General features: G+C 52.8%; 1 protein-coding gene across 6 annotated transcripts in view; it reads left to right on the forward strand.

Moving 5' to 3' along the window:
- The window catches only part of Rere (arginine-glutamic acid dipeptide repeats), a 359,917-nt gene that overhangs the window by 343,241 nt on the left and 3,207 nt on the right, over positions 1-13,469 (forward strand). For 3 of the 6 annotated variants that reach the window (XM_059255429.1, XM_059255433.1, XM_059255434.1), the window contains 9 exons: positions 5,621-5,783; positions 6,585-6,677; positions 7,153-7,352; positions 8,328-8,495; positions 8,828-8,941; positions 9,141-10,489; positions 10,599-10,821; positions 11,495-12,218; positions 13,195-13,341. In XM_059255429.1, the coding sequence (XP_059111412.1) occupies positions 5,621-5,783; positions 6,585-6,677; positions 7,153-7,352; positions 8,328-8,495; positions 8,828-8,941; positions 9,141-10,489; positions 10,599-10,821; positions 11,495-12,218; positions 13,195-13,341 (3,181 nt within the window). The remainder of the gene's footprint in view (positions 1-5,620; positions 5,784-6,584; positions 6,678-7,152; positions 7,353-8,327; positions 8,496-8,827; positions 8,942-9,140; positions 10,490-10,598; positions 10,822-11,494; positions 12,219-13,194; positions 13,342-13,469) is intronic. The other 3 variants (XM_059255430.1, XM_059255431.1, XM_059255432.1) reach the window with 3 other exon arrangements.

Here is a 13,469-nt window from a genome sequence, read left to right on the forward strand (position 1 = left end):
AATCCCAGCACTTGGTAAGCTGAGGCAGGAGGATCTCTGTGAGTTAGAGGACAGCTGGGACTACATAGAGAGAGACCTGTTTCCAAAAGAGAGGGGCAGGCTTTAGTACTTTAGATGCTTCCAATGCTTCAGCATTGTGTTCTGACTCATTCCCTGGGCCCCTCAGGACAGAAAAAGACAAACAGCTCATCTTATTCAAAAAGAATCACCTTTTAATTGAGCAGGACAAGTTGCAAATCTCAGTTTTGCAGGGACTGATGGAAGTGAACTAACCAAGTGCTAGAGTTTACCAAATAAATGCCAGTGGGTGGACAGAGACCTGCTTGTAAGAAGAGGAGGTAGGCAGGCCAGTGCTGGCCACACGGCTGCCAGCTTCCACCTTCAGCCTCCTTGTTTGTCTGCTTACAGACATGCTCATGGGGAGATGGGACACTCAGCTGCTGTTTACCACAGCAGCAGAACTTGTGCCTGAAATGGCTTTAGGTCAGCTCCAAGATAGGAGCAGCTCCAGCCCCATCACTGCCCAGACTGCACAGCTGTAGGAGCACTGACATTTTATGCTTATGTGAGTAAACCTGATAGACTCGCAGCCCAGCCCAAAAGGGCTGAAATCAAGTGGTGAAGAAGATGAGGCCAGCAGCCCCAGAGCTGTTCATCACAGCTTTTGCCCTCAGTTGGCTTTTGCTGACTCTTCAAGGTTCCCAACCACTTAGGAAGGGCTTCCCTAAGCAGCCCCTTTCTTTGATGCTCTGCCTACGGTCTCTGTGTGGCACTCCCTTCTCCTTGTCTGTCTTTTTACAGAAATGTCACTGGAACCCAACAGTTACCTCCCCCCTCGACTCCCCCCTCCACACCCAACCTGTTGTATGTATATCCTAGAAAGGCATCTCTGCTGGAGTGAGCCCCTGCTTCTAGGAGCCTTTGCCTGTGACCCAGCTCCCCTCTACAAAAAGCTAGCATAGGCAATAGGGTTCAGCACTGGGCAAGAGCTAAGGTCTGTGACTGACAATTAATTGGAGGTGGCTTTGTCCCCCTCCCCCCCCCCTTTTTTTTTTCCTTTTTTGCCCAGTTGGTTTAGCACCTTGTGGCATGTGTAGTTACAGCACCTGATGTCACATGGGTTGGCTGAGACCTTATTGTGAGATGAGGTGAGAGCATTGGGAACAAAATGATCATTATAGGCCATTCGTGTCAACATTTAGACCTCGGTGTTTGCTTGCAAGCAAAAGCAGTAGCTAATTTGCAAGGCTGCCTTTGTGGAGCTGCCTTTTGATCAATGATTGCCTGTGTTAATGTTTCAGTGAGCTATTGATTTCTGCAGCAGCTTTTGTTCCCTGAATTTATGTGCAGCGCTCTCTGCTGCACACCATGCATGTTTGATTAAAGTGCAATTGACTTCGTTTCTAGTGAGGCTGTGAGCTGCTTCACTCCCTATTTGTAGAACCAAAGCTTTTCCCAACATGTTCTTTTGTTTGTACTCAAGACCTAGCCACCCATGCAGGCAGCAATATGCTGTTTCTAATCCTCCATGTTTAATCCCTCAGTGGCCATTGCAGTCTTTGAGAAGCAGCTAATAAAACCTGGCCTGGATTTATTATTGTTTTTGTCAATTTTATTGACATACAGTTGACATATGCTACACTGTGTATGTGTGTATACATATACATATATGCATATATATATTTATATATGAATGTACCCACACTCTATGTATACAGTCAGTTAAGTTTTGATAACTGTATACTTCTGTGTGAATAACACCATCTATGTGTTATTCTTTGTATTTTCCTTCTGAGTAGTCGGTTGGGTCCTTTGCAAGCACTCTCCCCACGCACCTTACCCAGCTTACAGCCCCAGGCAATCACAGCCTTTCTTGCTATTATAGATCTTCTTGTCTATCTGAACACACGCTCTCCTTGTGGCTTACATTTAACAGGGTTTTTTGAAATTTATCTGTTGTATAAGCTGCCGGTTCCTTTTTTTTTTTTTTTTAATTGCCAAATAACATTTCATTGGATACTTACAATCCAATCATACTTCCTATGGCTAAGCATGCTTTTTTCTTGTTTGGGGCTATTAAAAATAATAATTCTGTGAATGTTTATGTGAAAGTCTTTATGTGGGATCAGAGAGCTGGCTTAAGAACATGTACTGCACCGGGCGGTGGTGGCACACGCCTTTAATCCCAGCACTCAGGAGGCAGAGGCCAGCGGATCTCTGTGAGTTCGAGATCAGCCTGGTCTACAAAGTGAGTTCCAGGAAAGGCTCTAAAGCTACACAGAGAAACCTTGTCTCGAAACGCGCCCCCCCCCCCCCCCCCCCGGGGAAAAAAAAGGAACATGTACTGCTTGCTCTTCCAGAGGACCGAGTTTGTTCCCAGCACCAACAGTGTGCAGGATACCACCTGAAACTCCAGCTCCAGGGAGTTCTACTCCCTCTTCTGGCCTTCGTAGTCATTCTCACACCAAGACACATACACATCGAAAAATTTAAAACTGTTTAAAGCCTTTATGTGAGCACATTTTTGTCCTGTTGGATAAACAAGCCAGGCATAGAATTCTCAACCCTATGGTACTTGTTTATTGACCTGGTAGAAACAGGCAAACTTTTTACGAAGTGAATTTGACTCCTCATGTCCCACCAGCAGTGCGTGCAGGGCCTAGCCATCTAGGCTTTCTGTGTTTTAAATTGAGATTCTTTCATTTTCTCAGACACAGTTTCTGCCCAACCCAGGTGCCTGGTCATCTTGACCCAGGGTGCCCAGGTTCAGTCTGCCCTGGGTGCTTAGATTTTCTGTTACAGCTGTTACTTGTTAACAAAACGTGTTGTTGCCCGAATTATAACATTTACCTTGGACATCTCAGCTGTTAAGAGAACATGGTGTAGGAGTCAGGTGAATGGTCCAGACTGGCTTCTGGAGCCTTTTGTCCGTTTGCTGTCTGTCGTTGGGCCAGCTCCTTAGCCTCACTGATCTTTGACGTCTTCTTTTCTACTGCAGGTTGTACTGTCTTTTAAAACCATTCCAGATTCTTTTGAACTTTCATATTTAATAAGTGGGGTAGGAAGCTAGCTGGATGGTGGTGGCACACATCTTTAATCCCAGCACTCAGAAGGCAGAGGCTGGCAGATCTCTTGTGAGTTCAAGGCCAGCCTGGTCTGCAGAGAGGACAAGCTCCAAAGCTACACAGAGAAACCTTGTCTCCTCCTCCCCCCCCCAAAAAAAATGGGGTTTGGTTTGGCACACACCTTTAATCCCAGCACTTGGGAGGCAGAAGCAGGTAGATCTCTCTGTGAGTCCCAGCCTAGCTGGAGCTACGTAATAATAAGACCCTGCCTTTAAAGGAAAAAAAAGTTAGTAGAAGTACTCAGTTGTTACTGTGCAAGAGAATACCAGGCTCAGACACACACTGTTTAGAAATGTCTTTGTCCTGAAGGTGGGTCAGGCTGAAGGAGGAGGTTGGAAAGGACCTGCTTGCGTTTCTGCTTCTTCGCAGCTCCAGAGTAAACTCTGGTTTATTGGGTGGACTCTGGTTTATTGGACAAAGTTGCTCACTTGCGCTGATGAAGTATGCCACACTGATAAAGTGCTTGAAGGGAGTTTGACCAATAGGAAAAACTAAGGCAGCTCAGTGCTCAGTAGGCAGAGATTTTGAAGTAAGAGTCTAATCCCTCTCAGTATTGGTGTGGGAAAATGCATTCCCCAGCAGTGAAGGTGGGAAGTGAAGTAGCAGAAAGAGGGTCATAGTGGGGCCCTTGGGCTCAGGATGTGCTAGTCACCACTGGGCCAGCTGCCATTTGTCCCACAACACATGGTAGAGAAATAGTCAGAACCACCACTGGCAGTTGTCCCGTTTTTCCCTTATTCATCTAGCACCAGGTAGAACTGAGCTGGTATGGGGTGCAAATACATCCAGGCATGAGTGTTCTGGACCTTGCTGGAGGCCCCCTGCCACCCTTCCCCAACCTGGGATAGTGCTTCATTTGTGGAGCGTTGGTGGGAACTGGCATTTTGTTAAGTGTTTTTGGTTTTTTGAGACAGGGTTTCTCTGTGTAGCTTTGTGCCTTTCCTAGAACTCACTCTGTAGCCCAGGCTGGCCTCGAACTCACAGAGATCCGCCTGGCTCTGCCTCCCGAGTGCTGGGATTAAAGGCGTGTGCCACCACCGCCGGCTTGTTAAGTTTTAAATGGTTAAAAAGGTTGAGGCACATCCACAGCTCCATGAGATGGATAGACAGGCCAGTCTGTTCCTGTGCTATAAACCTCCACTAAGGATCTGGTGGCAGGCATGGCAGCCCACGCCTGTAATCATGGAACTCTGGTAATGGAAGCAAGAGGATCGTGAGTTCAGGGTCAGCCTGGGCTACATAGTGGGACCCTGTCTCAAAAAAACCAAGGGCTGGCAACGTGATCAGTGCTTCCATGTACACATGAGGAACTGAGTCTGCTCCCCAGATGCCACATGAAAAAGCTAGGCATAGTGGTGCATGCTTGTGATCTCAGTGCTGGGGGCAGAGGCAAGGCAGATCCAGCCCATGAGAAATCCTGTTTCTCCCCACTCCCAACACACACATACACACACACACACACACACACACACACACACACACACACACACACACACCCGTGAACCCAGACCTGAGGAATGACAGGGTGTGTGCCTGTGCATGCATTGGGTTGGGGTGGAGCCTGTTGTCATTGGTTCTGTTAGTCGTGAGAGTTTGTACAAGGTCTCCAGACGCCCTTTTGTGGTCTGCCCACTTCTCTTCCCAGCCCTTAGAACCTGGCTCCCAAGAAGACTGCTTTGCCGCTTCCTTTCCTGGTCACCTCGTTCATGAGATGCATTAGAGTGAGGGGGTGAAGGGGGCTCTGGGAACAGCCGAGCAACCTGCTCCTGAAGTACGGATTTAATGTTTTCTTGATGGTGTTCTTTTAAGACCAAGGCAGAGACTTTCTTTTGGGGTCTTTCTAAGAAACCAGCCTTTTATAAAAACATCATAAACCCATTACTTTGTATACTTAACTACATTTTACGTTGGTTTTTAGCCAGCCTCAGCTAGGTGCAAGCACTCTTTGTGTGGGAGACAGGTGGCAGGGAGCCCCTCAGGGTAGCACTGCCACAGTTCTGCCCACCCCCTTAAGTTGCATTTTTTTCAGGAAGGCTCAGCATGTGACAGGCGTCAGTCCCTGTGTCTTCTTTTGCTAGGCCCCAGTCCTGTTCTTGAGGATTTCCTGCTAGTTTGTGCAAGTGTGGCCATTGAAAAGGTTGAGGGCGGTGGAGAAAGCAGTTTATCTCCTGGCCCTCGCTTCCACCAGCTCCTCTGTGTTCTCTGTTTGGTGGCTGTCTCTGGAGATGCTTCCATGTGCACATATCACACTCAACTTGCTCCCTTGCACAGCCATGGCTTCCTAAGTAAGTGGGAGCCTTATTTCCTTCTTGTCTCTTGTGTGGTCTTGATTCTTGATGTGTGGAAGTCATACTCTGCTGGGCTGCAGGATGGAACCTTGAAGCTTCACTTGGGCAGCATTGCTGCCACCCTGCTCTCAGCGCCAGGCACAGGAGGACGTGATGATGGGGAGGCTGTGTGCGTGTACACTCAACGACTGCCCCTCTTTCTCACAGGGGGAGCTGATTACCTTCTATTACTACTGGAAAAAAACACCGGAAGCGGCCAGCTCCCGTGCCCACCGCCGGCACCGCAGGCAGGCAGTGTTCAGAAGAATTAAGACTCGCACGGCCTCTACCCCTGTCAACACACCCTCCAGACCACCTTCCAGTGAATTCTGTAAGTGGGGTATCTTGATGCCACAAAGGGTAGTAAGAGACTACTCACATGCAGGCATATGTGTGCCTAGCTCTGAGCCTATGGAGCTGGTGAGGCAGAGATCTGTATGGTGTGGTTTATGCATTATTGTGTACATATGCATATCTTAGTGCTGACACACAGGAGAGTTTAAAATTATTCATACATTTAAGTATTTCTAATAAACTTACCATTCTTTCACATTTTACAGAATGTAAGCTTGACCTAAGGTTCCACTTTCTTCTTCAGTCTGCTTTACCCAGATCCTCTTCCCCGTCCCAGTGTGCCATTCACCCTAATAAGACAGGGAGGCCCTGTAGGTCCTGCTCTCTTAGCCCCTATAAACTAGAATGAAGCAGTAGTGCTTTGCAGTTCTGCGCTAGCCCAGAACACTAGCCTAAGGGTACCAGTGTTCTGTGTTATACTTGGTGGGGGCCAGAAGCCATATTGGTTCAGTAGACAGAATTCCAGACTGCTCAGATGCATTAGGAAGGCATTGTGGGTCCACTGCTACCATTTTAGATTCACCAATATGAGCACCTGTGCAGACCACCACACGATTCAGGTGTGACATCAGCCCCCAAAATCTGGCAAGACAGGACCCTGATTAGTACTACTCCTCATACATGAAAGCTCTTTGCTCTGGTCACTGATCATGGGGAATTCAGAATGAGCCTTTGTGACTAATGCTCTTCCCAGTCTGTGGAGTGATTTTCCTGGGGGTCCCATTCTCAGCTGAACATGATGGTGTCTCTTCTGTCTCCACTTTCCCACCTTGTGCAGTGGACCTGAGCTCAGCCAGTGAGGATGACTTTGACAGCGAAGACAGCGAGCAGGAGCTGAAGGGGTACGCTTGCCGTCACTGCTTCACTACCAGTAAGTGGTCTCAGGCCCCTCAGTGCAGGGGCAGGTGCTCATTCCTGGGCCAGGCTGGGCTCTGGGTCACCAGACTCAGAGTGTTTCATGTGCTGGATGGGAAAGAAGCCAGGGCCAGTGATTGATTTGACACTTGGGTTGTGCTTAAGAAACTTGAACCTTTTTCCTGACTCTGCTTCCCTGTTGAGCAGTCAGAACTGTACTGATTTACTGGGTAGGAGGAACTCATGCAGGAGGGAGTCTGTTGTTCGCCAACAACAAAGTGGCTGCCATCTTAAAGGGGTGGCTACAGGGTTCCGGACAGTGGATACCCCTCACCAGCTTCGGGTTGTCTAGAAAACAGGTATCCATCCAAGCTCATGCTCTGTGGCTGTCATGACTCAGGGTCAGGTGGAGCCCACAGAAGGGCCCCTCTGCTCAGCCATCCTCAGAGACAGAGGTGGTTTCCAAAGCTTGCCCACTTCCCCTCTTGTAGCCTCCAAAGACTGGCACCACGGGGGCCGGGAGAACATCCTGCTGTGCACTGACTGCCGCATCCACTTCAAGAAGTACGGTGAGCTGCCACCCATTGAGAAGCCTGTGGACCCCCCGCCCTTCATGTTCAAGCCTGTCAAGGAAGAGGACGATGGGCTCAGTGGGAAGCATAGCATGAGGACGCGGCGGAGTCGAGGCTCGGTGAGCTGGGGCCTGGTGCTTGGGGCTCAAGAGAGAATTGGTTTTAGGCAGAAACACACTCTTGCTGGTCTGCTCTCCCCAGAGGCAGTGGCCTTGCTTAGGGCTTGGGGCCATGAAGCTTAGTGCTAGTGAGAGCTCGTTGGCCCTGGTTTGTGGTCCAGTGCTAGCTACCCAGTTCCTCAGAACTCCGGCATGTGTGTGTGGGCCGAGTGCCTCCAGGGGGCATATCTCTACTTCCACTTCGCAGGTGGTTTTTCCAAACAGTTGATTCCACACTAGAAGTTTTTACATAGGTTCTTTAGTGAAGATTTGTTCAGTCGGGCATAGTGGCTCATGTCTATAATCCTAACACTTGAGAAGCTAGCAGAAGGATTGCCATAAATTCAAGACCATCCTGGCTACAGAGTGAGCCTTTGTCCTTAAAAAATACGGCAACGGCAGCAGCTTTGTTTAACATTGGTTGGAAATGTGCCTAGGACTATGGGAGGGTCTTTGAGGCTTGGAACTGTGAACACCAAGGGATCTCTCTCCCGGTACTGACCTCTTTGAGGGCCTTTCTGGCAGGTGGATAGGATGGTCCACTTTCCTACATCCTGACCTCAGCTGAGCCCTGTGGCTTTACAGAAGTGTGTGCAGGCCAGGCAGCTGCAGGAATGAAACTACAGTATTTAACAGCCTTGTCTCCTTGGGTGATTTCCTGTCCTGTTTGATTAACTCCACAGATGTTCTGTGGTGTGGTTTGTTGAGCGTGGACAGTTACCTGAGATAGGGTGAGGAGCTCTAAAGTTCAACAGTCAGCTGACTCCTCCTTCCCTCTCAGAGCCCTGCTCATTTCCAAGAGAAACCCCTCAGGATGTATTTGTGGGTTTGAGTGAATTTGTGAACATACTGTTTATCCTACCTTGCCTATGGCTAGACTTGGGTGGGCATCTGTGGGGCCTGGGGATCCATTCTCTGCATCCTTTGGTTTTGGAGGGACAGATGTCTACACTACGCAGTGGTCGGAAGAAGCAGCCTGCCAGTCCTGATGGCCGTGCCTCACCCATCAGTGAAGACATTCGATCCAGTGGCCGGAACTCCCCCAGTGCTGCTAGCACCTCGAGCAACGACAGTAAAGCGGAGACTGTGAAGAAGTCAGCCAAGGTCAGGGGCTGAAGGGACAGTGGGAGCTTCCTGCTTCCCCTGCCCATCTAAGCAGTGACATTGCCCTGGCTTAGGGGCTGCAGATGGATGCCATGGGCCTGGAAAAATGGGGGAAGTGGGGGTACCTCTTGGCAAACCACAAGTTTGCCAAGGCCCCAGAGGCGCAAAATGGAGTGGATGGAGAGGTTCCTAAAGCCAAGGATTCCTGTCCCTAGACAGCTGCTCCTTTGGGCCTCTCATTGGGCCTTTGGAGAACATTCTCGCTTCTGGAGATGGGGCTCAGAATGAGGAACAGTGTCCACAAACTCCTCACTTCTCTGCTTCCACTGCAGAAGGTGAAGGAAGAGGCTGCATCCCCTCTGAAGAGCACCAAGCGCCAACGGGAGAAGGTGGCCTCTGACACAGAGGAGACTGATAGGACCACCTCCAAAAAGACAAAGACCCAGGTGAGGCTCTCAGCTCAATCTCGCTGGCTCGGGCTCCTGTGACACCCCAGCCCCAACTCCCACACAATCTCCGGTCCTCTGGGGAGAAAGCAGTGCCGAACTCCCAGGCAAGAGCTGAGCCTTGCTTGTGCCCCACGCCAGCAGTGTGGGGTTGAGCTCTGCTTCCTAGTGCTTCCATCCCTTGCTTCTCTGACTGTAGGAGATCAGCCGGCCCAACTCTCCCTCTGAAGGTGACGGGGAGAGTTCAGACAGCCGCAGTGTCAATGATGAGGGCAGCAGTGACCCGAAAGACATCGACCAGGACAATCGCAGCACGTCCCCCAGTATCCCCAGTCCTCAGGACAATGAGAGTGACTCGGACTCATCAGCACAACAGCAGACACTGCAGGCCCAGCCCCCCACTTTGCAGGCTCCGGGTGGGGCCACCTCGGCTCCCTCCGCCCCTCCAGGAGCACCCCAGCTTCCCACCCCAGGGCCCACATCCTCTGCCACTGCAGTCCCTCCACAGGGCTCCCCTGCAACCTCACAGCCCCCTAACCAGACTCAATCTGCAGTAGCACCTGCAGCCCACACCCACATTCAGCAGGCACCCACCCTGCACCCACCTCGACTACCCTCACCTCATCCTCCACTGCAGTCTCTGACGGCAGCCCCTAGCCAGAACTCCGCACAACCTCACACCCAGCCCTCCCTGCATGGTCAGGGCCCACCTGGCCCTCACAGCTTGCAGGCTGGACCCCTGTTACAACACCCAGGGCCTCCTCAACCCTTTGGACTTCCTCCCCAGGCCTCCCAAGGCCAGGGCCCTCTGGGCACCTCCCCAGCAGCTCATCCTCATACCACTATACAGCTTCCAGCCTCCCAGTCAGCGCTGCAGCCCCCACAGCCTCCAAGGGAACAGCCCCTGCCTCCTGCACCCTTAGCCATGCCCCACATCAAACCACCACCCACCACACCCATTCCCCAGCTTCCAGCACCACAGGCCCACAAGCATCCACCCCACCTCTCAGGGCCCTCACCCTTCTCTATGAATGCCAATCTGCCACCGCCTCCAGCCCTGAAACCCCTCAGCTCCCTATCCACACACCATCCTCCCTCAGCCCACCCTCCACCCTTACAGCTCATGCCACAGAGCCAGCCCTTGCCCTCCTCCCCTGCCCAGCCCCCTGGGCTGACCCAGAGCCAGAGCCTACCCCCTCCTGCTTCCTCCCATCCCCCTACTGGCCTCCACCAGGTGCCCTCCCAATCTCCATTCCCCCAGCACCCTTTTGTACCTGGAGGCCCTCCTCCAATCACCCCACCCTCCTGCCCCTCCACCTCCACCCCACCTGCGGGGCCCAGCACCTCATCACAGCCGCCCTGTTCTGCTGCTGTTTCTTCTGGAGGCAGTGTTCCAGGGGCGCCATCTTGCCCACTTCCTGCTGTGCAGATCAAAGAGGAGGCTCTGGATGAAGCAGAGGAGCCAGAGAGCCCTCCTCCACCTCCCAGGAGCCCATCCCCTGAGCCCACTATAGTGGACACCCCCAGCCATGCTAGCCAGTCCGCCAGGTACTGGTTCGGAGGAATGTGGGCCTGGCTGGGTTTGGGTGGATTTGGTGGAGGTGAGGAAGGGTGTGGCCCTCAGCAGAAGCCCCAGCCAGAGCTGCCACCTCTCTAGGTTCTACAAACACCTGGACCGGGGCTACAACTCGTGTGCACGGACAGACCTGTACTTCATGCCTCTGGCTGGGTCCAAACTAGCCAAGAAGAGGGAGGAGGCCATTGAGAAGGCCAAGCGTGAGGCTGAACAGAAGGCCCGAGAGGAACGGGAGCGGGAGAAAGAGAAAGAAAAAGAGCGAGAGCGCGAGAGAGAGCGGGAACGGGAGGCAGAGCGTGCTGCTGTGAGTCCTGAAGGGGCCCGATATACAGGGGGCAGTGTCTTCAGCCAGGGCATGATGGCAGGGGTCTATTCCAGACTGTTGGTGTGGTCTCCAGTGCCAGTGACACCCATGCCCAGGCTTTCTGAAGGCTGTAAACCATCGCCTGGCAGTCATGAGTCTGACCTGATTGATGGGCCTGTCCTTTCCCTACAGCCTATAGATTAGTGCCTCCATAATCCCAAGGGGTCGGAGAGACAGGAGGAGTGACTTGGAAGGAAACCTGAGCATGTGATTGAGGGGTTATGCAGGGCTTCCTGCTTTGAAGCCCTTTTGTGGGCTAGCGTACCTGGTGCCTGCTTGATGAGGAGGTGAGGGAAGCCAAATCGAGAAGTGGCACGTGAGACCTGATGGTCGGTTTCCTGGCTGCCGGACTCCCTGGTGCAGATACACAGCTGTCACTGTTTGCACCTACTGAGGAACAAGGAGACCTGAAGGCTGCCATAGACCAGAGTGTTGGAGCAGGGTCTAGACTGTCCGGGTGCCTGGACCTGGCAAAGGTTCCCTGTTTCTGTGTTGGGGTGAAGGAGCTAAATTGGCCTGATACTGGAACAGGCCAAGGGTCTACCTGTGTGGTAAGCACCAGTCTTAGAGCCCAGGTGGCTTGGCACCTGTCTTCATACTCTCTTTTCTTCAGCAGAAGGCATCCAGCTCAGCACATGAAGGCCGTCTTAGTGATCCTCAGCTCAGTGGTCCAGGTCACATGCGACCCTCCTTCGAGCCACCACCAACCACAATTGCTGCTGTGCCCCCATATATCGGGCCTGACACGCCAGCCCTCCGGACACTGAGCGAATATGCTCGGCCCCATGTCATGTCTCCCACCAACCGCAACCATCCCTTCTACATGCCCCTTAATCCCACTGACCCCCTGCTGGCCTACCACATGCCTGGCCTCTACAATGTTGACCCCACCATCCGGGAGCGGGAGCTCCGAGAGCGAGAGATCCGGGAGCGAGAGATCCGGGAGCGCGAATTGCGGGAGAGGATGAAGCCAGGCTTTGAGGTGAAGCCACCAGAGCTGGATCCCTTGCACCCAGCCACCAACCCCATGGAGCATTTTGCCCGGCACAGTGCCCTCACCATCCCTCCTGCAGCTGGCCCCCACCCCTTTGCCTCTTTCCACCCGGGCTTGAACCCTCTGGAGCGGGAGAGACTGGCATTGGCAGGTCCTCAGCTACGGCCTGAGATGAGCTACCCAGACAGACTGGCAGCTGAGCGCATCCATGCCGAGCGCATGGCATCTCTTACCAGCGACCCCCTGGCACGACTGCAGATGTTTAATGTAACTCCACACCATCACCAGCACTCACACATCCACTCCCACCTCCACCTCCACCAGCAGGATCCTCTCCACCAAGGTGTGTACCCAGTTCAGGAGCAAGGCTGGGCAGACAGCTTCCATCCAAGACTCACAGTTGTGGGCTTTCCTGATCAGTGAGTCTCAGGAAGCTACTGCCCTGGGCCTCCTACAGAAGAGAGGCCTCTGGGGAAAGCCTGCCCTGGGCCCTGGGTGAGGGATAGCATATCATGGCTCTTGTGACCTTTGGAGCCAAGCAAGGTCTAGGTCTAGGTGCTGAGCTGCCCAAGGAAGTTGAAATGTCCTGTCTTGAGAGGTGGTGGGGGAAAGCAGGGTATCTGCTGGTTTTGAACTGATGGCCAGGCAAAGTGCAGTTCTGACCTTTGGGAACAGAATTCCTGAAGGTCCACTCTCCTAGCATCTGTGGGAAGACTGGGCTGGAGCAGAGACAGACACAGTGGGTACCACTCCCTTCAAAGCCTCATGGGATTGGTTATGAGGGAGGCTGGCGGTGCTCCTGGGGAGGCAGTGAATCCAAAAGGTGGAACAGCGTTGCTACAGCAACAGTCCCTGCCCACCCCCCCAAGAGTGAGAGTAATCCAGTGTAAACAGCTGGAAGGCCTTAGCAGCAGGTACTCAGAACAGGACTACCCAGGGTGACCACATTGGGTTGATTGTGGGCTGTTGTGAAGAGGGGAGAGACTACGCTTGCTGTGAGCTGAGAGGAGAAGGCTGTGTGACCCAAGTTGGGCAGGAGAGGCACAGAGCAGGCGGTGCTGAGTGGTCTCAGGTGTGGAGCAGGAAGTAGCCGGTCAAGGCTGAGCTCTGTACTACTCTTTGCCTTACTGTTCTCCCCGGGGGGGGGGGGGGGGGGGGGGGAAACGGGGACACGACGGACACCGGCAGGATTCTTTGCAGCCAGGTGATGCTTCCCACCCTGGTGAGCAAGAGCCAGTTTGGGTGAAAGGGAAGTCACAATGGGTCATGCAGCAAGGAAAGAGTGCCAGAGCCAGTGGGACCTGTGTCCTTTTTTTCAGGTTCAGCAGGCCCAGTTCACCCCCTGGTTGACCCCCTTTCTGCTGGCCCTCACTTGGCTCGATTTCCCTACCCTCCTGGCACCCTCCCCAACCCTCTACTTGGACAGCCCCCCCATGAGCACGAGATGCTGCGCCACCCAGTTTTCGGTAAGAATTCACTGGAGGAGGACATGGGCTTCCAAGTGGAAGTTGGGCTTTACCAACTGTCCACTGGTGGGGACCAGGAAGGTGGACTACTGGGGAGGGTTTGCAGTAGAGAGGCCGGCCATAAGTGC

This window comes from Peromyscus eremicus, chromosome 2, assembly GCF_949786415.1.
Source record: "Peromyscus eremicus chromosome 2, PerEre_H2_v1, whole genome shotgun sequence".
In the NCBI taxonomy this organism is placed as follows: domain Eukaryota; kingdom Metazoa; phylum Chordata; class Mammalia; order Rodentia; family Cricetidae; genus Peromyscus; species Peromyscus eremicus.